Raw genomic sequence first — 26516 nt, 5'->3', positions numbered from 1 at the left:
TTGATGTTGAACTCGAAGTTGGCCGGAGATCCTCGATGATGAACGAGAGACTCGAATAGTTACGGCAACGTACGGTGTAAGCCGAGCGTTGTTGTGACGACATGAGAGTTTCTCTAGTGTGCGCTGATTGGACAGTGAATAACAGAGATGCGCAGTGGTTACTGGTCATCTCTGTGACGACACACATTAGAGGAGCTCGCGTGAACATTTTCCCCCCCTTGACAAATTAATTGTCAACCTCAATTGGCAAAACACATAACTTAGCCACTGGCCTCTGATACTCAGCAGTTTGTGTTTTCACAGTGACTGCCCTGACTAATCCGTCAGCTCCAGGAAACACTTCAGTTACTCGTGCCAATGCCCATTTACCGGGTGGCAATCTCTCATCAATGACCAAAGCCATCGTACCCACTTTAATGCATGGAGATGTCTTTAACCACTTTGACCTGACCAAGTACTTTTGCAAGTACTCCTTCGACCACCTATCCGAAAATGACTCCATAAACTTCCTCAACAATCGCCACTTGTTGAGTCTATTGTCAGGAACATCTAACACTGATGGCTCAGGCACAGCATTAAGTGGTTCCCCAATGAGAAAGTGACCAGGTGTCAATGCCTGGAGGTCATCAGGTTCCTCAGACATTGGACACAATGGCCTAGAGTTAAGTAGACACTCAACTTGTGTCAGAAAGGTACTGAAGTGCTCGTAGGTGAGTTTATGATCACCTATGACTCTTTTGATGTGATGTTTGGCTGACTTTACAACTGATTCCCATTTACCACCAAAATGTGGTGATCCAGGTGGAATAAAACTCCAATCTGTACCATCTTTTGCTAGAAGACTGGCCAGATTTTTTACTTCTTTTGAGGATGCCTTAAACATGCGTTTTAACTCCGCATCTGCACCCACAAAATTAGTGCCACAGTCACTGAACAATTTCTCACATCGTCCATGACGACTGACAAATCGCTTAAATGCTGCCAAAAAACCCTCAGTTGTATAGTCAGTTGCTAAATCGAGATGAACGGCTGACGAATCCATACACACAAACACAACCAGGTAGGCCTTGTATGACCTGTTGCATTTACCTGACCATGTTTTCAGTTCAAATGGACCAGCATAATCAACTCCTGTATGGAGAAATGGCCTTGATTTCAATACTCTTGATGCTGGTAGTTGACCCATTAACTGTTGTGCAGCTTCAGCTTGATGTCTCACACAAACAACACATTTATTAATGAAACTTCTGACTGGTAAACGTCCTCCAACAATCCAATATTGTTGCCTCAAGGTGGCCAACATAAGTTGTGCACCACCATGCAAAGTATTTGCATGACACTCATGTAATACCAGCTCAGTAAGTTTCGACTCTTTTGGCAGTATCAACGGATATTTTTCTTCACTTGTCATGAGAGATTTACTCAGTCTGCCACCGACTCTCAAAGCACCATCTCTATCAAGGAATGGTGTCAATTTTATCAAAGAACTAGACTTTGACAAGGTTTTACCCTTTGATAATTGTTTAATCTCTTCACTAAAATATAACCATTGATTATTTACTACCAAGCCCAGCAATGCATTCTGACGTTCTTCAGATGTAATCCAAGAAGATTTATTTACAGGGTATTTCAACGAGAAACTCTGATAAAATCTTCTCCACAAAGCTGCTGCTGTAACAGCCGTGACCAATGACGAGAAGTTGTCCAAAAATTCTTCACGTCTGGTTGACGTCACATTGCAAATTAATGGCTTTTCTTCAACCTGGATCATGTCTATCTCTGGGTTACTCAACACAGGCCTTGAATCTTGACTTTTGATAATCCAGGCTGGACCCTGCCACCACAACGTGTCTGTATGCAGTTGTGATGATGATGTACCACGTGATACGATATCAGCTGGATTATCCTCACCTGGCACATGATGCCAGGTTGCCTGTGTGAGTGTATTTTTTATAAATACTACTCTGTTATGGACAAAGGTTTTCCAACGACTAGCGTCGCCTTTGATCCAATAATCAGTGATGGATGAGTCAGTCCACAAGTGTATCTTTGCTGACTGACAACCCAAACTCTGTTGAATATCTCTCACCAATTTCACCAACAGCACCGCGGCTGACAGCTCCAATCTCGGTGTCGAAACTTTTACTCTAGTTTTATTGGAGCTGTTGGATTCGGCCTTAATAGGTGCTAGCTTCGATTTTGATGCTATTATATTACTCTTGGCTACACCAAGAGTATCAATAGACACCAAGTACACTACAGCCCCAATTGCTGCATCAGAAGCGTCACCAAATCCATGAATCTCAATGGATGAAACTGTTGGTGTGAGATTCAACCATCTCGGTATTTTTATCTCAGATAGATGACTCAGTTGAGAGACAAAGTCTCTCCATGGACTCAATAAATTTTCAGGAATTGGCTCATCCCAGTCAAGCTTAATCTTCCATAAAGATTGCATAAATGATTTACCCTTAACTATGACTGGTGATATCCAACCAAGTGGATCGAATAGTTGAGCCACTTGTGCTAAAACGACTCTCTTAGTGATTGCTTTAGGTTCTTTATATACTATTGGAATATAACTAAAACAATCAGCTGTTGTATCCCAATTGAGACCAAGGGTCCTGAAAACTTGATTACTATCACTCGAGGTGGATGATTTCTCATGAAATTCTACTGGAATTTTACTCAATAACTCACTCGAGTTACTTATCCATTTCCTCAGCTCGAAGCCACCTGAGTGAAGCATTTGTTGTATTTGTACCACCTTGTCAACCCCTTGTTGTATATTATCAGCACCAACATATATGTCATCCATATATGACCCTTGTGAAATAGCTGATTTAACCAACGGGAACCTATTTCCCTCTTCCAGTTCAAGTTGCTTTAAAGTAGCCAAAGCCAAAAATGGTGCTGGTTTGGTACCATATGTTACGGTTGTTAATTCGTACTCTTGAACTGGTGAGTCGAGTGTATGTCTCCAAAGAATTCTTTGATACTTTTGATCATCAGGATGGATGATGATCTGTCTGAACATTTGTCGTATGTCACACGAAAAAACATACTGATATGCTCTTCATTGTGTGAGTACAGACACCAAAGAATTCAATAACTTGGGACCCTCGTACAAGTTGTCGTTTAAAGATTTACCAGTATTTGTCTTTTGTGAACCGTTAAATACAACTCTCAACTTTGTTGATGTACTCGACTCTTTGATGACACTATGATGTGGTAGGTAATAGCATCTAGAATGGTCTTCAACAAGTGATGCTTTGACCATGTGACCTTGTGACTCGTACTCATTCATGAAGTCACAATATGCCTGTTGAAGAGCTGGATTTTTAGCCATTCTCTTCTCTTGGTTGTGCAACATTCTCAAGGCTAACTCATACGAGTTACCAAAGTTGTCTACACACCTTTTAAACTGGTACCTTACCACAAAACGACCGTGTGCATCTCTCTCATAGGTTGAAATAAAATATTTCATACAGACGTCATCTGTAAGGTCTGATGACTCTGATGACTCAAACTGCTCTTCTTGCAGCCAAAACTTCTTGACAAGTTGGTACAACTCTTCTTCTCTGACATTTGATGCCCTGGTGGTAATGCTTTGATGTCATGAGAGAAATATCTCTACCAAAGCTCGGTGTGTTACCAGATAACACCCAACCCAGCTCTGTACTCTGAGCTGTTGGATGGTCTTCTCTACCTCTCAAGACGCCTTCCTTTAATACTGTGCTGTATACATCAGCACCAAGGATGGCGTCAATTGGCGCTGGCAAATAAAACTCGGGATCAGCCAGCTTCAGATGTTGAATCTGAGGCCAATTTTGTAATTGCTGCCTCTTAATGGCTGCCGATGGTAACAACCCAGTGAGCCTTGGCATAATTAAAGCTGAAACAGCTCGGCGATATGGTGAAACCCTGTAGATCACCGTGATTATAATTTCTCCCCTAGCTTGCATGGAATTTTGGCCAATGCCAACCACTGCAAGGCATGCTGACGATCTGTTGAGTCCTAGACGGTTTGCTAATTCCTCAGTAACCAGTGACGTCTCAGACCCTTGATCCAGCAATGCTCGGATAGTGACAACCCTACCCCAGCGATCAAGAGAGCCCACTAATGCTGTTGTCAGCAGTACTGGATGCCGAGGTGTGAGCCTCTCCACTAGGACTCGTACTTGATCTTCTCCCTGTTGAAAAATTGTCAAATGTAGTTCCCTGTTTAAACCCATTGACCTAATTTAACAACGATGAAATTAAAAGGAACACAAGCAAATGTTGAAACATATATGTACACCATGAAAACATAAGAATGTAACAACAATTTGAGTACTCTTGGCCTTCGAGTACTCCTCCATGACACGAATGCACCGATGAAACAAGTATAACCCTATGTCGATGTACAACAAGACAAGAAGAAAAAAAGAAAGGAAAAAAAAAGCATTGACCACACCCCTTCAGTCAGCTCGAGATATAACAGCTGTAAGCATCATAAAATTCCAAAGCATACACCTATATACACATGCATGCCTGGCCTACACATGATATATATATATGTCCATGCCATGACAAGTCAATGTCACATGAACACATATATATATATATGCATACGTACTCAATGCAGTGCACCCATGTATACATATGCATATACATTTACTCAATAAAAAAAACTACGTCTAGTTTGATGCAGATGGAGATGAAAGGAGAAGTGGAAACGTGATAATATCAAGTACATTTAATTTATATTTATTTTATTAAACAACAGCATGTTTAGTTTTGTTGTTTTTTTTTTTAATCAAGTATGTGTCAATATATGTGTAAAAAAAAGAAAAATAAATGATGAATATTGACTACACGAACAAGTAATTTTTTGCAAAATATAATGTAAAAAAAAACAATGTTAAATTAAATATTTAAATTATTGGCTCGAATTTTATGTAGAAAAAAATAATAATGTATCAAAATAGTTTTAAATATATACATATAATGAAATGATTTTAAATATAAAGATATATAAAAAATGATTTTAAATATATACAAGAATGAATTTAAGTTTAGTAATAATACATGATTTTACGTATAAAAAAAAAATGATTTTAATTAGAAAAAAAAATACTGAATATATCAAAGATAGCAAGTATAGAGAATGTTGTACAAAATCACAAAAGTCATTGTTGCTCTGGTGTTTTGTGTGTCTTTTTTTTGTTCAGGCACAAAAAAACGATGAACTATTGCCTCGAGACCATCTCGAGACAGTAGAGGCTCTAATAACAATGCCAACTGTTGGCTCAATCAACAACAGCAAAAAAACCCAAATATTTACGTTGTTTTTACTTTTTTTTCTGCTGCTGCTGATGTCGATGTTGGTGCTGGAGCTGTAGTCGGCTTTGATGTTGATGATGGTGTTGGCTCTGTGGCCCTCTTGGACCTGCTCTTGTAGCACAACATGGTGTGGTGCCTCTGCCCAGGACATCTCCTGCACGTCTGTGATATCTTGCAGTGTGCAACTGCATGAGAGCCCAGGCAGTTGAAACAGATGAATTTTGCCCTTTTTGTTTTAACAAATTCATCTCTGGCGACAGGTGACATGTCAATGAATTTTTGGCACCTCACCAAGTTGTGTGAGTTGCTCTTGCAGAGTTCACAATAGTATGTGTTAGCTGATGGTGATGTTGTTGCACCATGATGAGTTCGCAATGAACTCTGTGGACTCGGAGATGTATTTAACTGCTCCACCAACTCCAAGGCTCTTTCCTGAGAAGTCAGATAGCTTCGAAACTCCAACCAGGATGGAGGTTCAGTGGTGTTTGCTATCTTCTTCTCCCAGGAGGCTGCCAAGGAGTTGTGCAATAACCTGCTAACTCTATATACAATAATGTCGTCCCAATAATCAACAGGACGACCCAATTTGCGTAGTGCCGCTGATGAATGGTCTACACGAGAGATTATTCGTGACAACTCTTGAGCACATGGTGCTGACATCTTTAAGTGGTCAAACATATTCGACAATTCTGCTGTTACCAACCTCCTTGGATTACCATAATCTCTTTTTAGTTTGTCCCAGGCTAAGGAGAAGTTGTCACCAGTAACTGCGATGCCACTGATCTTCTCCTTAGTCCTCTCATCCAGTGCCGATAGCAAATGCCTGAATTTCGAAATGTCTGATAAACCAGGTCTTTGTATTACGACCTGATCAAACATGTCCGCGAAGCCTAACCACGTAGTGTAATCACCATCAAAAGTGGTGGTAGTTCATTCATGTTCTGAACTACTGCGGCACTGGGTGGTGGTCTTAAGAGAGACAACTTGTCTTTGAGCAAAGCTGAGGTCTCAAAATAGCCCTCTTCTACCGTGAGGTATTTGTTATTCAACCAGTAAGACCTGGCAGATTGCTCAGCTTCACGATGCTCTCTTGGAAGGTGTAACAGCTGCTGTTGTATCAATTTGTGGGCGTCGCTGTACTGCTGATAAATTCGGTCAGTCTCGGAGTCTCTGACCGACAGCTCACTGGCTGAGAAGACTTTGTTCTCCTTCACGCCATTTGCTACCCAGTTGTAAATTCGAATCAAACGCTCGCTCAAGATCTGCTGGGAAACATAGGCGTCACTGAGGCAGTTTCTTATAGCGGCTGCCCGTTGATTAGCCAGAAGTTCCTTCGGCGACAAAGCTGCATCAAATAGAGGTGATTTCACGTCACCAGTGTCGTCCGTTGATGGCCCTGGTTGACCTTCTGGACCTTGCTGCGCCATAACCTTAAATATATTGAAAAAAAATTACTCATTTGTTACTATACATTATACAGTAACCCTTAATTTTTGACCAATATATTACTACATCCCAACCACTCATACTCTTATCATTCAGGATCACACAGAACAAATGACAAAAATAGTTGGATGTTGGATATTTAACTGGATGACATGGGTTGGATTTTTAACACACATCGTGAGCATCACGTTTAACCTCGAAAAAGACTAGACAAAACGACCGTGTGGAAGAAAAAAAAATAACTAAGCTTCTTCTCTCTCTCATTCTCTCACACTCTCTTTTTTTTTTTTTCAAGCAGCATGATTAATATTTTTTTTTTCTCAAGTTTTGACCATGCGGTCTCGCTAAGCTAAAACCACACCGGAAGTTGTCGCGTGGAGAATGAAAAAAAATTCTCTCGATTATAAAAAATGATATCTATCCACCCTGGATACTTGTTCCTTTTTTTAGCAACAAGATAAGATATCATTTCATCACCACCTCGTGGTGATGTGCTTTTTTTCATTCCCCATGAGGTCACTCAACACTCTCAAATTTTACCTCGTGATGCTCCGATTTACACTCACAATAACTCAAAAATTACACACTCAATTTTCACTTGTTTTATATCACCATTTTGGGAACACATTGAATTTACTCCGGCTCGAAGGACCAAATGTTTGCGCCAGGATGTGGACTGTATAAAGGGATGAAATAAATGTGACAGGAAATGATGAACTTGTGGTTAAATAATAGCGTTTATTCAATAGGAAAAAATATATACAAAAGGGTGATATTACTCAATAAATATACTCTGCAAAAGGTTGTATACCTTTTACCCAACGTGAAAATAACTCAAAAGTAATTATACTTGGTGTGTATCACCAGGTATAAATGGATGAAAAATAATGTGGTGTGTAATGTAGAATAACCAAAACGCAAGTGACTCCAGAACGCTGCTTGGAGACTTGCTTGATGTTGAACTCGAAGTTGGCCGGAGATCCTCGATGATGAACGAGAGACTCGAATAGTTACGGCAACGTACGGTGTAAGCTGAGCGTTGTTGTGACGACATGAGAGTTTCTCTAGTGTGCGCTGATTGGACAGTGAATAACAGAGATGCGCAGTGGTTACTGGTCATCTCTGTGACGACACACATTAGAGGAGCTCGCGTGAACACTAAGGAATTGAGGTTGCCAAAGAATTATGTTTCAAGGAAATAATTCCTTAGTCACATTAATTCCTTAGCTACATCTTTTCCTTAGCTACTGCTTTTCCTTGGACATTTTTATTTTTTTTTAATAAAAATACATGTATTTTATCTATTTAATAAATTTAAAAACCCTTCTCATAATTTACCCATAATACTCTATTCATCAAAGTCTCGATCACTTTATTTTCGATTCTTTTATTTCTGTGATGCAATTCCCAATTAATTAATTAAACATTCATTTCAAAATTACTTATTTTCATAATAAAATATTTCGGAATAAAATTTTCCCGAAATCATGATTCCTATATTCAAAAAACACCTCATGAAAAAAACTACAGGAAAAAAAAAATGTAAATTTTATAAATTAATATGGTTAAGCTTGTGTTTTATTTTTTTAAATTGTAAAATTCATATTAAAAAAATATAAAAACACGTCTCCGTTTTTTCATTTTATTAATAGGTAATTTTCATTTGATTTTGTCCTTAGATTCTTCTTTTCCTCCGTAAAATATTAATTAAACAATTTTTTTATGATAAATTTTACTTTTCATTTTTGTCCGTGCAGTACTTCTATCCTAAAAAATTTTAAAATCAATTTTGACTCTTTTTTATATTTGCTATAACTTGTACACGAAATACGACGTTTCCTGCTTCAAGTTATGTACATAAAACATATATTTCTAAATAGAATTTTTGTGAAACTATGAATCTGAGACTTCAAACTCACCCTCAATAAAAATCTCCAAACAATTTCATGAAATGATTATAACTCTTTATTTTATGCAGTTTTATATTTACCACGACTTGTAGATAAAATAAATTCAAAAAGTGGCTAATATTTCGTTTTTCTTGAGCCATTTGTCAAATCATAAACTAAAGATCTGAAAAATCATGCGCCTATTCTAAAATCTTCTTTTTCAATTATTTTTCATTTATGTTGATTATTAATTTTCAAAAAAATTTCGACATTATATTTTCACCATTAACATATAATTTATAAAACAATGAAATTTCCGGCAACCTTTGTCGAAAAAAAATCCATTTCTTTATAACATTTTTGTGCTTACTTCAAACATTTTCCATTTTACTATTCCGTTTTCAGGGGTATGTATATTTTTGATTAATTAATCATTCATTCACACAGAGCGAATTATTATGTTCTTAAGTATTTTTAAAAAAAAAATTCTTCTTTATAAATATGATCCCGAGTGGAAATCTGGTCAGGCTAGCCCGATTTGACTTCAAGTCTTGATTGAGACTTGATCAATGTTCCCTTAACACTGGAAGCCTGATCGAAATTTGATCAATATTTGATCAAGATGCTTGATTAAGGATAACTCGATCAAGATTGGATCAAGGAACCCTTAACTCATCCTTAATAAGGCCAGCCTGATCAAGAATTGATCGAGAAAACCTTAACTTATCCTTAATAAGGCCAGCCTGATCAAGAATTGATGAAGAAAACCTTAACTTCTCTTTATTAAGGCCAGCCTGATCAAAGAACTTCTTCAAAAAAATTGCCTAGCTTAGATACATGAAAATCTTGTAAGACTAATAAATATTTTCCAATGAAATTTTAGTGAGATCATGACTAATATCAAGACAACACCAACATATTATTACCTTTAAAGTTTCGAATCCTCATTTTATTTGTTTCAATTTCTTTTCATTACATAATTCACCACAACTTCTAAACAAAGTGTGACATTCCTCATTTTCGTGAATTATTTATAAGATGTGAAAGAAGAAATTATAAAAATAAACACCTATGCCATTAATCATATCAACATGACCAGTTCCATCAATAAATTATAACAGTCATATATTTATCAATAGTTATACTGAAATAATCAGTTTTTTTACTTAAAGAGACATGTATATATGTATATATATTCTACTTTTTTGTCAAAATAGAATGATTACATTAAAAATTGTCAATAAAATTGTGAATAAAATGATTCCCTTTTTTTTTTTTTTTTGTTTCTAAATAGAATGTATGTGGATATTATATAGATAATAGATACATACTTTTATTTTCTTGTACATAAGCCTATTGATTTTTCCATCATCATATTAATAAAGTTATATATAAATCAGTTCATTTATTATCAATAAAAACAGTTATTATAATTTAAAGACTATTTTTTGTTCAAGCAATCTGTCAAATCTTGATTTCAAAATATATAAACAAATAAATTTATTGATTACCTTAACGACAGGAAAAAAAAAAAGTGTGAGTGACTGAGAAAGAAAATTTGTTTATTTATTTCATTAACAACCGACAAAGACAGAATGACAAAGAGAACCAAATAACCAATCAAATCTTAGGAAGATCGATGACAACTGTCCTTTTTATATAAGGATAAATAAAAAATGTCCAAGGAAAAGCAGTAGCTAAGGAAAAGATGTAGCTAAGGAATTAGTTCCTTGAAACATAATTCTTTGGCTACCTCAATTCCTTAGCTACATCTCTTTTTTAGCTACTGCTTTTTCTTGGACATTTGTATTTTTAACAAATAAATTTACATGTATTTTGGTTATAAAATAAATAAAAAATGTCCAAGGAAAAGCAGCAGCTAAGGAAAAGATGTGGCTACGGAATTAATGGTGCCAAAAAATTATGTTTCAAGGAAATAATTCCTTAGCTACATCTTTTCCTTAGCTACTGCTTTTCCTTGGACATTATTTATTTATTTCATAAATAAAATACATGTAAATTTATTTTTTAAAAATACAAATGTCCAAGAAAAAGCAGTAGCTAACGAAAAGATGTAGCTAAGGAATTGAGGTTGCCAAAGACTTATGTTTCAAGGAAATAATTCCTTAGTCACATTAATTCCTTAGCTACATCTTTTCCTTAGTTACTGCTTTTCTTTGGACATTTTTTATTTATTTTATAAATAAGATACCTATTTTTAAAAAACAAAAGAAAAGCAGTAGCTAAGGAAAGATGTAGCTAGGAATTGATGTTGCCAAAGAATTATGTTTCAAGGAAATATTCTTTAGTCATTATTCCTTTGCTACATTTTAGTTATCGTTCCCTTGGACATTTTTATTTTTTTTAAATAAAAATACATATATTTTATCTATTTAATAAATTAAAATGTCCAAGGAAAAGCAGTAGCTAAGGAAAAGATGTAGCTAAGGAATTAATGTGGCTAGGGAATTATTTCCTTGAAACATAATTTTTTGGCAACATTAATTCCTTAGCTACTGCTTTTCCTTGGGCATTTGTATTTGAAAAAAAAAAAAAATACATGTAAATTTATTTTTTAAAAATACAAATGTCCAAGAAAAAGCAGTAGCTAAGGAAAAGATGTAGCGAAGGAATTGAGGTTGCCAAAGAATTATGTTTCAAGGAAATAATTCCTTAGTCACATTGTTCCTTAGCTTATCTTTCAGCTAAGCTTTTCTGGACATTTGTATTTTTAAAAAATTAATTTACATGTATTTTATTTATAAAATAAATAAAAAATGTCCAAGGAAAAGCAGTAGCTAAGGAAAAGATGTAGCTAAGGAATTAATGTGGCTAAGAAATTATTTCCTAGAAACATAATTTTTAATTTTTTTACACATTTTCTTAGCTACTGCTTTTCCTTGGACATTTGTATTTTAAAAAAATAAATTTACATGTATTTTATTTATAAAATAAATAAAAAATGTCCAAGGAAAAGCAGCAGCTAAGGAAAAGATGTGGCTACGGAATTAATGTTGCCAAAAAATTATGTTTCAAATATTAGATTTTAGCTACTTCTTTTCCCTAATTATTTTTATTTATTTTATAAATAAAATACATGTAAATTAATTTTTTAAAAATACAAATGTCCAAGAAAAAGCAGTAGCTAAGGAAAAGATGTAGCTAAGGAATTAATGTGACTAAGGAATTATTTCCTTGAAACATAATTCTTCGGCAACCTCAATTCCTTAGCTACATCTTTTCCTTAGCTACTGCTTTTTCTTGGACATTTTCATTCATTAAATAGATAAAATACATGTATTTTTATTTAGAAAAAATAAAAATGTCCAAGGAAAAGCAGTAGCTAAGGAAAAGATGCAGCTAAGGAATTAATGTTGCCAAAGAATTATGTTTTAAAGAAATATATTTGCTTGAAATGTGGTACGCAGTGGTTATCTGGGTATCCCTAACGGTACGGTCCAACCCCTTATGAACCGTTATCAAACGGTTGTCTCGAGGTTGGAATGTGCGCAAAAAAAAACCGAAAACAAACCCTTCTCAAACCTAAAAATAACCAAATGAGTTAGCTAACTGTTAGTTAACTGTTGATAAGCCTTGTTCAAACCCGAATATTTTGGATTCAAATAACTAACTGAAAACTAACCAGAAACTAATTCTTTTGGGTCACCATTTATGGTTTACTCATAGTCTATTTAGGGTTTGTTGGCGGTTAATTAAACTTAGTTTATTCGTAGTTGGTTAGCGGTTCGTTAACGGTAATTATCTGATTATATATTACAGTAAATAAATGACTGTATAAAGTCGTTCACATTGAAAATAATCTGGAACTATGCATAAATAACAAGGTTTCAATGATAATTTATTGTTTTAGTTATATGAATATGGTTACAACATACAATATTGTATAGAGACGATACAAATAAAAAACAGAAAAAATAAAAATTTGGAAAAATCATTATTATGAATTTATTCAGAATCTTCAGAATCTATTTCAGAATCTTCCATAGATTGATTTCTCAAAGGTTCTTCTTCTTCTCGTCCGTTTCTAACTTATTCACTCACTTAATGTGGATAAATATAACAAACCACATGCTGATGTTCTTGACGTAAGCTAATCACCAGATGTAAAACGTTGTACCAATGGAACAAAATGATCTTCACGATATGCTGGACTGTGTTGACTTGCAAGATTACGCAACGATTCAACTGCTTTGTCACGTACGACTGTTTCTTCAACAGGTGCCAATGCTTCAAGTAGCGGCTAAAATTTATTATTTTCAATTACAATTGTAATGTAAATAAATAAAACGAAAATTTTATTATTGTCTCGTTTACTTGAATATAATATTTTTGTTGCTCTTTTTTTTGACGTTTAAATAATATTCTTTCAAGTAGATGATTGATCTTATAAAAATAAAAAAAAAAAAAAATCAAATTAATGGTAAAGTGAGTATGTTAGTTTTTACATTTAAACATGTGAAAAACAAAGCTAAATTATGCTTGTATTAATTTTTAATTAATTAATCAAGCTATAATCTAATCAATAATGTTAAATTGTTGAATGTCAATTTAAATAATTATCTTTTCTTTTCAAATACTTACCAATAAACAATAAACATGATCAAGTCGACCTACAAGTGGTGTGAATGTACCAAGTTGTTCAGCGAGTGCCAATTAAACTTCATCTCCATTTTAAGGGATTACCACCACCAATCAAAAACGCAGATAGAGCTTTGAAATTTTTTAAGTAGATTAATGAAATAATAATACATACGCTCAAATTTTTTGAAAATTTTTCAGTAGCTTAAATTACTAAAGTAGGCTACTTTTGGAGGCATAGGTTCATGGAGTCCTAGTTTTAGAAACCTGGTTAGCCATTTTATGGAAAACGCAGATAGCTTTATCAATATCAAAAACTAAAGATAGATACAGGTAGAGGAAACAATAAGGAAACTTTCGATATAAAAATAAAAGGCTTTAGACCTTATTACAAATAAAAATAAATTTTGTCTTTGTCAAATATTTAAGTGGAAGTGAGAAACAAGATTCTTTCTTTTCATCTCATTCCCTCATAGAAATATTATGTTTCTAAATGCCATCAAGCACCCCTGAATAGTTTAATTGTACTGACATTAAATCTAAATGCAGTGGCAAATTTTATCAGTGGTTTTATGTTCCAAACATAACGTTGCACCTACCTCAAACCGTTCCTGATTATAATCATAGGTAGCCAGTAAATATTTCAGACAATATAATTATTTACTTGTTTAATACTTTTAATTTTTATTATATTAATTTATTTGTCCTTGATAATTATTGTAATGACGGAGATATTAATTTTTGAAAATTGAAAAAAACACGAATTATTATTATTATATGAGGCACGTTAAAAATAATAATAATAACTCGTGTTTTTTTCAATTTTCAAAAATTAATATCTCCGTTGGTTACCAATGAATTTGGTAGGGATTTTAAAATTAAATTAATTTAATAAAATTAAAAGTATTAAACAAAAAATTAAGTAATTATGAGCTGTCTGAATTATCGGATTTTCACCTGGCTTACCTGTGGATAGTTACCAATCAGGATGGTAGGGAGTAGGTGCAACGTGTTTTGGAACTCAAGAACTACCACTGAACAAATATTTGACCATTTAGGTTGTGTCTAGTTTTTTTAGCCATCGGCTTACCGTCTATCTGTCAAAAAGGCATCAACTCACTACAAGTACGTTCAGCACCAAGTGCCAAGGCAATCGTTAAAAGTTTTTTGATTGAATTCAATCGTAGCTATAAAATAAAAAACCTCACTGTTACAAATACTTGCTGACTAAGATCAAGTTGTTTTTGTTTTTTTCAAATATAAAAAACTTTGGTAATATTTGAAATAATAATTATTGTACTTACTAGTAAATTTTTATTTTATAATTCATCTATTAAAACTGCAATTGGATAAAGACTGTCGTCCGTTAAGGGATTACCACCGCATATCTAGAGACCTCTTGCGTATGAAATTTAGAAACATAATATTTCTATGAGTGCGAACGAGATAAAAAAGAAGGAGAAAATCTTGTTTCTCACTTCAACTTGAGTATTTAGACAAAGACAAAAATTTATTTTTATTTATTGTAAAATAAAAAGGTCTCAAAGCCCTATTAATTTTTATATCAAAACTTTCCTTATTATTTCCTCTATCTATCTGTAGTTTTTGAAAAAGCTATCTGCGTTTTCCATAAAATGGCTAACCAGGTTTCTAAAAACTAAACCAGACTCTCCATAAGAACCTATGTATAACCTTCAAAAAAGTAGCCTACTTTAGTAATTAATTACTAAGTAATTAGCTACAAGAAAATTATCAAAAAATTTGAGCGTATGTATTATTATTTCATTAATCTGCTCAAAAAATTTCAAGGCTCTATCTGCGTTTTTGATTGGTGGTGGTAATCCCTTAATGAGTCGGCTGCTGCCATTTTGCTCAACTACAAATTTATCCAAGCGGAATTTATTTATTCTTATTGTAAATAAAGCTGAAAACAAAAACTTATTAAAAAATAAATTTCTCAGCTAAATGTCTTCGTTGCCCCCACTCTCAAGACGTTTCATGTCGTACATACGGATATGCATGTATGCATGGTTATCGATTATTTTCTTGTCTTGTGTGTGCTTGTTCTTTTTTTTTTTTTAATTCTTCCTTAGCTACATATAAGTATATATGGCTAGATCCACGTGAATTTTAAGTCCAAAAATCGAATTCACTTGAAATATTTTTTTTATTGTTCTAGAGCGAAAAATATTGAATACGTATTTTCAAACACTGTGTTTTGTTTAAAGATTTTAAGAAATGTGCATACTTTTACCAAAAACTATTGATTCCTATTGAAAAATAGGCTTGACTATTTCATTTATAGTTTACAAAAACTTTGAAATATTGTTTAAATATTTTCCACCATTATTTGTTAAATAAACAATTGAAATCGTTTAAACTTGGACCCGATTTTTTTTTTTTTTTTTCATCAATAAATAATCCTTAAAATATAAGAAATTTTTGAGCAAATTATAGGTTTAGCATTTTCATAACTTTTTGAGATACAAATAAATAAAGAGTGAAAAACACGGTCTTGTGTGCCGCTCGACTATATATAGATATACACTTTCATGAGAGTCAGCGCGCCTGCATGCCGCTCAACTATATATAGGTATACACTTTCATAAGAGGTAGCTCGTGGACCGTGTTTTTCACTCTTTATTTATTCGTATCTCAAAAAATTATGAAAATGCTAAACCTATAATTTGCTCAAAAATTTCTTATATTTTAAGGATTATTTATTGATGAAAAAAAAAAAAAAAAATCGGGTCCAAGTTTAAGAAAAATCGATTTCAATTGTTTATTTAACAAATAATGGTGGAAAAATTGTTTAAACAATATTTCAAAGTTTTTTTTTGTAAACTATAAATGAAAGTAGTCAAACTTTTTTGTCTCTATAATTTTTTCAATAGGGTCAATAGTTTTTGAGTAAAAAGTATGCAAAAGTTGGTACATTTCTTAAAAAATCTTTAAAAACCAAAACTAAAAAAAATCACAAGTCAAAATTTTTTGGAAAAAAAAAAAAATACGTATTCAATATTTTTCGCTCTAGAACAATGAAAAAAATATTTCAAGTGAATTCGATTTTTGGACTTAAAATTCACGTGGATCTAGCCATATACATGTTTCAATTTTCGATTTATTTATATGCAAGAAGATTTGTTTTTTCTTATATATATAATTATTATCGTTATTATTTCATTATTCATGGTTTAATGAAAATCCGTAGAAAAATTGTACAGGTGCGTGAACCTGACCTGCATGAGTCCAAGAAAAATTATTTAGAATATACTCATTAGTAGCATCTCAATTTGTACCATTTTACACCGCAATTGTTTTCATTTGTACCTTAAAATTAAAGAGTGGAGAAAGGGTTAAAACCGATTTTTTTTTCTAGATGACTCAGGGGGAAAAAAAATTGCCACAGACGGAGAATAATTTGTACTAAAGCCCGGAATTCGTACCTCAAAAATAACAACAAAAAAAAAAATTATTTACTCCAAAACGTTGATTAACAATTGAATATCTGCTTGAATTATTGAGGTAAACATTCCATTCTAGCTCACGTTCTACTCTTCAAAATAAAAAATAAATTATTTAAAAATATTTTTGAGGCACCATGCAATCGTTAATGAAATTTTTTTAACAACAATTGCATGGTGCCTTTAAAAATCAATATTTTCAAATAATTTTTTTTTTGCTTTAAAGAGCAGACGTTAAGCTAATTTGTACCTCAATAATAATAATAAGAAGACAAGTTACTCCTAAATTTCAATTTACAATACTTTGTTATTATTATTGAGGGTACAAAATTAGCCCACGTTCTGCTCTTTGAAATAGAGTAAAAATTATTCAAAAATATTGATTTTTAAAGGCGCCATGCAATTGTTAATCAAACATTTTTATTAACAGATGCATGGTGCCTTCAAAGTCAATATTTTGAAATAATTTATTTTTTATTTTAAAGAGCAGAACGTGAGCTAACTTGTACCGTCAAGCCCTGATAGAAATATTTCTCCGCCATTACTCTGGCTTTCTTCGGCATTACTCCCTTTTTGGCCCATTTCCGGAGAAATTACTCCGGCATGAGATTAATGTCGGAAAAATTAATCTGCCACGACTTTTTTGCCGGAATAATTTCTCCGCCATCAACCTCATGCCGGAGTAATTTCTCCGGAAATAGGCCAAAAACGGAGAAATGCCGGAGAAATATCTCCACCAGGGTGAGCAGAATTTGTACCTCAATAATTAAAGCAGATATTCAAATAATAATTAATATTTTTAAATAAGTAAATAATTTTTTTTTGTTATTTTTGAGATACTAATTCCTTGCTTAGTGGTACAAATTAGTACAAATTATTACAAAGTGGTACAAATTAAGAATTCTAATGAGTATTCTAGATAACTTTTCTAGGACTTATGCAGGCCAGGTTCACGCACCTGAATTGGACGAATATAATTCTTTATATTCTCTCTCACGAATTTTCATAAATTATTATTAGTTAAACAAAATGAGTGAAATACAAACAAAACATAAATTTACAATTGATGTCCCTGGAAGCCTCAATTTTAGATGAGCTGTTTATTTTTTTATCATAGCTTAAATAATCAAAAGAAGTGAAATATAAAAAAAAATAGCAAAATTTTAAAGTATAAAGTTGAATAATTTGCTGGATGAAAAAAAAAAAAAAAAAAAAATCAGGCGCTTTTTCACGATAACGCTTGCGATACATATTTTTCTCGAAAAAATCCGGAGTAAGTCCGGAGAAATCGGGAGAGATCCGGAAAAATCCGGAGAGATTATTTTTACCAGGGCAGGTGTTAAATTGAAAAAGGAATAAAAATACTATTCGATTGTGACATATTTAAATATGCATCAAGACTTTTTTGACCATTTGATGATGACAATGCGATCTTAATAACGTGCCTGACACTGATGGTCTCAACAATGCTGGTATATATTCCCGGGAAAAAAGGTTTATATACGAATATATATAATTATATATACATACAGTGGTGGTTTCGGGGACTACTTCATATATACAATGGTGGTTTTGAGGACATTTGGTGGTTTTGAGGACGGTCCTCAAAACCCCATTTGAAAAATATGCTCTGGTGGTTTTGAGGACTTTTTATTTTACCAGGTATAATTTTCATAAATTGAAATGTGAAGTAGGTATTACGACCGATTTATCTTCAATTGATTCCATCTTAAACTATAAATAGTAATGATTCGATGAAAAAATTCAATTATTTACCAAAATAAGAATTTTTTCGTGTGTCCCTGAAACCTCCATTCCAAGAACATCATTTTTCGATCTACTGGAGGTTTCAAGGACTTTTGATAAAAAAGCAACATTACTGCGCTAAATGCATTTTTACGATTCAATTCAAACTACAAACATGTTCTCAGTGAATTTTCAGTATAAAGAAAATATCACTATGCTTTATAATAACATTTAACATAATTATATCTGTTTTAATATTGCATGTCCCCGAAACCACCAATAACTACCTTTTTTTTTTCACACAGAGGCAGTTTTGAGGACTTAATTTTTGGAACCTCAATTCGATGGAACAGTCGAATTTATGAATTTCGATATGAATTTTCTGGCAGTTCTCAATAAGATTCTTCCCTTTTCATGAAATTCATCGTTGAAATTGCAGTCGACTGGATAATAACTTTCGATTCTACTTTAATCTAAATGTCGCCAAAACCACCATTTTACGGATTTCGTATCTCCAGCTATTGGCAGTTTTGAAGACAGTCTGTAAAAATAGAAAATGCACAGGAATACGCAGGAATAGTGTACTCGTTTTTAAGAATCTTTACGGATATCTGTAATCTATAAGACATAACAACAAGTTTTTTCGGAAAACACAAAAAAAAAATTGTTCATCAAATAATTGTTGAAAGTCCTCGAAAGCACCGTGACATACAATTTTTAAAATTGTGGAATGGTTGTTTCGAGGACATATGCTAAAATTTGAATAATAAAAAGATATTATATTTGTGACGAGTTCTACTGAAGCTTTCTTTGTGTCCACAGAACGTAGAGGTTTAAAAATTTCATAGAACCTTTCTGATAATCTCAAACGATACTCAAATATAAACGGAATTAACGACGTATTTTCAAAACGTCCTCAAAACCACCATACTACGGAATTTTTTTAGTCGTAGAACGGTGGTTTTGAGGACTTGCAGCCTATACCGGAAATTATTAACTTAATCTTACAAACTTAAAATGAAGCCATTCTGCTACACTGTAACTTGTTATAGTTTTAATAATTTATTTGACAAATCAAATCCTAAAGACTATCACACGAGACCAGAATATAAGGAAATTCTTCGACAAAAAACGCGTTGACTGGAAAGACGGTCGTTCTGAATTCTTTCAACATGGAAAGTTAAGACAATTTTTTCCGGTTTTCCGAAACCTCAGAAATGATTGATCACCTTGAATCAGTAGCCTGAACAACGAGATACCGCCTTAATTTAGTAGCATTAGAAATTCTTAGATACCGTCGGGAAAACCGAAACTGAATTATTTTCGATAGCAAAAACTGAAACTATTTGTTAGACAGTAGGTATTCAGTAGTGATGCCGCGAGACGAGACGAGACGAGAGTCAGCCCTCTCTCGTCTCGTCTCGACTTTAAAAGATCGTCTCTCGTCTCGTCTCGTCTCTCGTGACGAGAGAAAATTTGTCTCTCGTCTCGAATATTCTCGTCTCTCGTCAGCTATCTCTCGTCTCGTCTCGACTTCTCTCGGTCAACAATTTATTTTTGGTAGTTTTATTTACAATATAAATAATAGATTCATTACTTTGATTTTATTATAATTTTTTTTTTTAATTTTTAATACAAATTTTTTATGCTTAGATATTATTCGATTATTCCGGTAATTTTTCTGCGAAAAACAAATATAGTATGGAGAATAGATATGTTATCTATACTGTACTATATATAAAACAAGAAGCAATATAAAAAATAATATTATAATCAACATATTGATGAAAAAAAAATCGAAAATTTATTATAATAAATTTAAAAGAATTATAAAAGCGTCTAAAAGAAATGTATTATCATATAAGTAGATTGAAAATATATAAAAATCAAAAAAAAATAAAAACATGAACTAAAATATTTATCTCTCGACTTTTCTCTCGCATATCGACATTGGTGTCTCGTCTCGTCTCGTCTCTCGCGACGAGAGAAAATTCGTCTCTCGTCTCGAAATTTATCGTCTCTCGTCACCTCTCTCTCGTCTCGTCTCGAGTTCTCTCGTCTATCGCGGCATCACTAGTATTCAGAGAAAGACCGTTGTCTATGTTACAAGTTCTACTCAAACTTTCTTGGTGTCGACGGAACGTGCGGGTTTGAAAATTTCATAGAACCTTTCTGATAATCTCAAACCATACTCAAATCAAAACGGAATCAACGACGTAATTTTAAGACGTCCTCAAAACCACCATACTACGAAAGTTTTTTATTCGTAGAACGGTGGTTTTGAGGTCTTGCAGCCTATACCGAAAATTATAAAATAAATCTTTGAAACTTGAAATGAGGCCATTCTTCTGCACTGTAATTTGTTATAGTTTTAATAATTTATTGGACGAATTTAATCATAAGGAATATCACATGAAACCAAAATATAAGGAAATTCTCCAACGAAAAACGCGTTGACTGGTCGTTCTGGATTCTTTTAACATGGAAAGTTAAGACAATTTTTTCCGGTTTTCCGAAACCTCAGAAATGATTGATCACCTTGAAACAATAGCCTGAATAACGAGATACCGCCTTGATTAAATAGCATTAAAAATTCTTAGATACCTTCAGGAAAACCGAAACTGAATTCGTGTGGATAGTAATCTATTTGTTAGACAGTAGGTATTTAGAGAAAGACCGTTGTCTTTGTTACAAGTTCTACGTAATTTTTCTTGGTGTCCACGAAACGTGCGGATTTGGAAATTTCATAGTAGAACGTTTCCGATAATCTTAAACCATACTTGAATCAAAACGGAATTAACGACGTAATTTTGAGACGTCCTCAAAACCACCATACTGCGAAAGTTTTTTATTCGTAGAACGGTGGTTTTAGGGACTTGCAGCCTATATCGGAAAGTATAAAATGAATATTTCAAACTTGAAATAAGGCCATTCTTCTACACTGTAATTTATTATAGTTTTAATAATTTATTGAACGAATCGAATCATAAGGACAATCACATAAAACCAAAATATAAGGAAATTCTCCGACGAAAAACGCGTTGACTGGAAAGACGGTCGTTCTGTATTCTTTTAACATGGAAAGTTGAGACCATTTTCCCGGTTTTCCGGAACCTTAGAAATGATTGATCACTTTGAACCAGTAGCCTAAACAACGAGATACCGCCTTAATTTAGTAGCATGAAAAATTCTTAGATACCTCCGGGAAAACCGAAACTGAATTATTTTCGACAGCAAAAACTGAAACTATTTGTTAGACAGTAGGTATTCAGAGAAAGACCGTTTTCTTTTTTACAAGTTCTACTCAATTTTTCTTGGTGTCCACGGAACGAGCGGATTTGGAAATTTCATAGAAGTTTTCTGATAATCTCAAACCATACTTGAATCAAAACGGAATTAACGACGTAATTTTGAGACGTCCTCAAAACCACCATGCTGCAAAAGTTTTTTATTCGTAGAACGGTGGTTTTGAGGACTCGCAGCCTATACCGGAAAGTATAAATTCAATATTTCGAACTTGGAATAAGGCCATTCTTCTACACTGTAATTTATTATAGTTTTAATTATTTTTTGGACGAATCGAATCATAAGGACAATCACATAAAACCAAAATATAAGAAAAATTCTCCGACGAAAAACGCGTTGACTGGAAAGACGGTCGTTCTGTATTCTTTTAACATGGAAAGTTGAGACCATTATTTCCGGTTTTCCAGAACCTCCGAAATGATTGATCACCTCGAAACAATAGCCTGAACAACGAGATACCGCCTTGATTGAATAGCATTAAAAATTCTTAGATACCTTCAGGAAAACTGAAACTGAATTCGTGTCGATAGCAATCTATTTGTTAGACAGTAGGTATTTAGAGAAAGACCGTTGTCTTTGTTACAAGTTCTACGTAATTTTTCTTGGTGTCCACGAAACGTGCATTTGGAAATTTCATAGTAGAACCTTTCTGATAATCTTAAACCATACTTGAATCAAAACGGAATTAACGACGTAATTTTGAGACGTCCTCAAAACCACCATACTGCGAAAGTTTTTATTCGTAGAACGGTGGTTTTAGGGACTTGCAGCCTATATCGGAAAGTATAAAATGAATATTTCAAACTTGAAATAAGGCCATTCTTCTACACTGTAATTTATTATAGTTTTAATAATTTATTGAACGAATCGAATCATAAGGACATCACATAAAACCAAAATATAAGGAAATTCTCCGACGAAAACGCGTTGACTGGAAAGACGGTAGTTCTGTATTTTTTAACATGGAAAGTTGAGACCATTTTTCCGGTTTTCAGGAACGTTAGAAATAATTGATCACCTTGAACCAATAGCCTGAACAACGAGATACCGCCTTGATTAAATAGCATTAAAATTCTTAGGTACCTTCAGGAAAACCGAAACTGAATTCATGTCGATAGCTTAATAACTGAATTTATTTGTTAGACAGTAGGTATTTTAGAGAATCCGTTTTCTTTCAACACAAGTTCTACTCAAACTTTCTTGCTGTCTGCAGAAACGTGCAGGTTTGGAAATTTCATAGAATCTTACTAATAATCTCAAACCATACTTAAATCAAAAACGGAATTAACGACATGTAATTTTAAAGACGTCTCAAAACCACCCTTCTGCGAAAGTTTTTTATTCGTAGAACGGTGGTTTTGAGGACTTGCAGCCTATACCGGAAATTATAAAAGCCAAATATTTCAAACAAAGAAATAAGGCCATTCTTCTACACTGGAATTTATTATAGTCTTAATAATTTATTGGGCGAATCGAATCATAAGGACTATCACATGAAACCAAAATATAAGAAAAATTCTCCGACAAAAAACGCGTTGACTGGAAAGACGGTCGTTCTGAGATTCTTTTCAACATGGAAAGTTAAGACAATTTTTCCGGTTTTCCGAAACCTCAGAAATGATTGATCACCTTGAAACAATAGCCTGAATAACGAGATACCGCCTTGATTAAATAGCATTAAAAATTCTTAGATACCTTCAGGAAAACCGAAACTGAATTCGTGTGGATAGTAATCTATTTGTTAGACAGTAGGTATTTAGAAAAGACCGTTGTCTTTGTTACAAGTTCTACGTAATTTTTCTTGGTGTCCACGAGACGATATAGGATTTGGAAATTTCATAGTAGAACGTTTCCGATAATCTTAAATAGCCTTGAGATCAAAACGGAATTAACGACGTAATTTTGAGACGTCCTCAAAACCACCATACTGCGAAAGTTTTTTATTCGTAGAACGGTGGTTTTAGGGACTTTCACAACCTATATCGGAAAGTATAAAATGAATATTTCAAACTTGAAATAAGGCCATTCTTCTACACTGTAATTTATTATAGTTTTGATAATTTATTGAACGAATCGAATCATAAGGACAATCACATAAAACCAAAATATAAGGAAATTCTCCGACGAAAAACGCGTTGACTGGAAAGACGGTCGTTCTGTATTCTTTTAACATGGAAAGTTGAGACCATTTTCCCGGTTTTCCGGAACCTTAGAAATGATTGATCACTTTGAACCAGTAGCCTAAACAACGAGATACCGCCTTAATTTAGTAGCATGAAAAATTCTTAGATACCTCCGGGAAAACCGAAACTGAATTATTTTCGACAGCAAAAACTGAAACTATTTGTTAGACAGTAGGTATTCAGAGAAAGACCGTTTTCTTTTTTACAAGTTCTACTCAATTTTTCTTGGTGTCCACGGAACGAGCGGATTTGGAAATTTCATAGAAGTTTTCTGATAATCTCAAACCATACTTGAATCAAAACGGAATTAACGACGTAATTTTGAGACGTCCTCAAAACCACCATGCTGCAAAAGTTTTTTATTCGTAGAACGGTGGTTTTGAGGACTCGCAGCCTATACCGGAAAGTATAAATTCAATATTTCGAACTTGGAATAAGGCCATTCTTCTACACTGTAATTTATTATAGTTTTAATTATTTTTTGGACGAATCGAATCATAAGGACAATCACATAAAACCAAAATATAAGAAAAATTCTCCGACGAAAAACGCGTTGACTGGAAAGACGGTCGTTCTGTATTCTTTTAACATGGAAAGTTGAGACCATTATTTCCGGTTTTCCAGAACCTCCGAAATGATTGATCACCTCGAAACAATAGCCTGAACAACGAGATACCGCCTTGATTGAATAGCATTAAAAATTCTTAGATACCTTCAGGAAAACTGAAACTGAATTCGTGTCGATAGCAATCTATTTGTTAGACAGTAGGTATTTAGAGAAAGACCGTTGTCTTTGTTACAAGTTCTACGTAATTTTTCTTGGTGTCCACGAAACGTGCGGATTTGGAAATTTCATAGTAGAACCTTTCTGATAATCTTAAACCATACTTGAATCAAAACGGAATTAACGACGTAATTTTGAGACGTCCTCAAAACCACCATACTGCGAAAGTTTTTTATTCGTAGAACGGTGGTTTTAGGGACTTGCAGCCTATATCGGAAAGTATAAAATGAATATTTCAAACTTGAAATAAGGCCATTCTTCTACACTGTAATTTATTATAGTTTTAATAATTTATTGAACGAATCGAATCATAAGGACATCACATAAAACCAAAATATAAGGAAATTCTCCGACGAAAAACGCGTTGACTGGAAAGACGGTAGTTCTGTATTTTTTTAACATGGAAAGTTGAGACCATTTTTTCCGGTTTTCGGGAACGTTAGAAATAATTGATCACCTTGAACCAATAGCCTGAACAACGAGATACCGCCTTGATTAAATAGCATTAAAAATTCTTAGATACCTTCGGGAAAACCGAAACTGAATTCATGTCGATAGCAATAACTGAATTTATTTGTTAGACAGTAGGTATTTAGAGAAAGTCCGTTTTCTTTCTTACAAGTTCTACTCAAACTTTCTTGCTGTCTACGAAACGTGCAGGTTTGGAAATTTCATAGAATCTTACTGATAATCTCAAACCATACTTAAATCAAAACGGAATTAACGACGTAATTTTGAGACGTCCTCAAAACCACCATACTGCGAAAGTTTTTTATTCGTAGAACGGTGGTTTTGAGGACTTGCAGCCTATATCGGAAAGTATAAAATGAATATTTCAAACTTGAAATAAGGCCATTCTTCTACACTGTAATTTATTATAGTTTTAATAATTTATTGAACGAATCGAATCATAAGGACAATCACATAAAACCAAAATATAAGGAAATTCTCCGACGAAAAACGCGTTGACTGGAAAGACGGTCGTTCTGTATTCTTTTAACATGGAAAGTTGAGACCATTTTCCCGGTTTTCCGGAACCTTAGAAATGATTGATCACTTTGAACCAGTAGCCTAAACAACGAGATACCGCCTTAATTTAGTAGCATGAAAAATTCTTAGATACCTCCGGGAAAACCGGAACTTTATTTGTTTCGATAGCAATAACTGAAACTATTTGTTGGACAGTAGGTATTTAGAGAATGACCGTTGTCTATGTTACAAGTCTACTCAAACTTTCTCGGTGTACACGGGACCTGCGAGTTTGGAAATTTCATAGAACCTTTCTGATAATCTTAAACCATACTTGAATCAAAACGGAATCAACGACGTAATTTTGAGACGTCCTCAAAACCACCATGCTGCAAAAGTTTTTTATTCGTAGAACGGTGGTTTTGAGGACTCGCAGCCTATACCGGAAAGTATAAATTCAATATTTCGAACTTGGAATAAGGCCATTCTTCTACACTGTAATTTATTATAGTTTTAATTATTTTTTGGACGAATCGAATCATAAGGACAATCACATAAAACCAAAATATAAGAAAAATTCTCCGACGAAAAACGCGTTGACTGGAAAGACGGTCGTTCTGTATTCTTTTAACATGGAAAGTTGAGACCATTATTTCCGGTTTTCCAGAACCTCCGAAATGATTGATCACCTCGAAACAATAGCCTGAACAACGAGATACCGCCTTGATTGAATAGCATTAAAAATTCTTAGATACCTTCAGGAAAACTGAAACTGAATTCGTGTCGATAGCAATCTATTTGTTAG

At 33.6% G+C, this 26516-nt stretch overlaps 1 protein-coding gene across 1 annotated transcript; it reads right to left on the bottom strand.

Annotated features, from left to right (window-relative positions):
• Positions 1 to 226: 226 nt before the first annotated feature.
• On the bottom strand, positions 227 to 3349 carry LOC122853826. Its single transcript, XM_044154244.1, has 2 exons — positions 3114 to 3349; positions 227 to 3029 (listed from the first exon to the last, which is right to left on the bottom strand). Exons 1-2 carry the CDS (start codon positions 3347 to 3349, stop codon positions 227 to 229), a joined length of 3039 nt encoding a protein of 1012 aa, XP_044010179.1.
• Positions 3350 to 26516: the final 23167 nt, after the last annotated feature.

Source organism: Aphidius gifuensis, linkage group LG4 (assembly GCF_014905175.1).
Source record: "Aphidius gifuensis isolate YNYX2018 linkage group LG4, ASM1490517v1, whole genome shotgun sequence".
NCBI classification, from domain to species: Eukaryota; Metazoa; Arthropoda; class Insecta; order Hymenoptera; family Braconidae; genus Aphidius; species Aphidius gifuensis.
This window is presented reverse-complemented; position numbering and strand designations above follow the sequence as displayed.

What these genes read in the sequence shown, in the direction of transcription:
- LOC122853826 (XM_044154244.1), bottom strand. Translation starts at nt 3,349, where the DNA reads ATGGCTAAAAATCCAGCTCTTCAACAGGCATATTGTGACTTCATGAAT. An exon ending in AACTTGTACGAGGGTCCCAA is followed by an intron (nt 3,030 to 3,113) that starts GTTATTGAATTC and finishes ACAAATGTTCAG; the next exon opens with ACAGATCATCATCCATCCTG.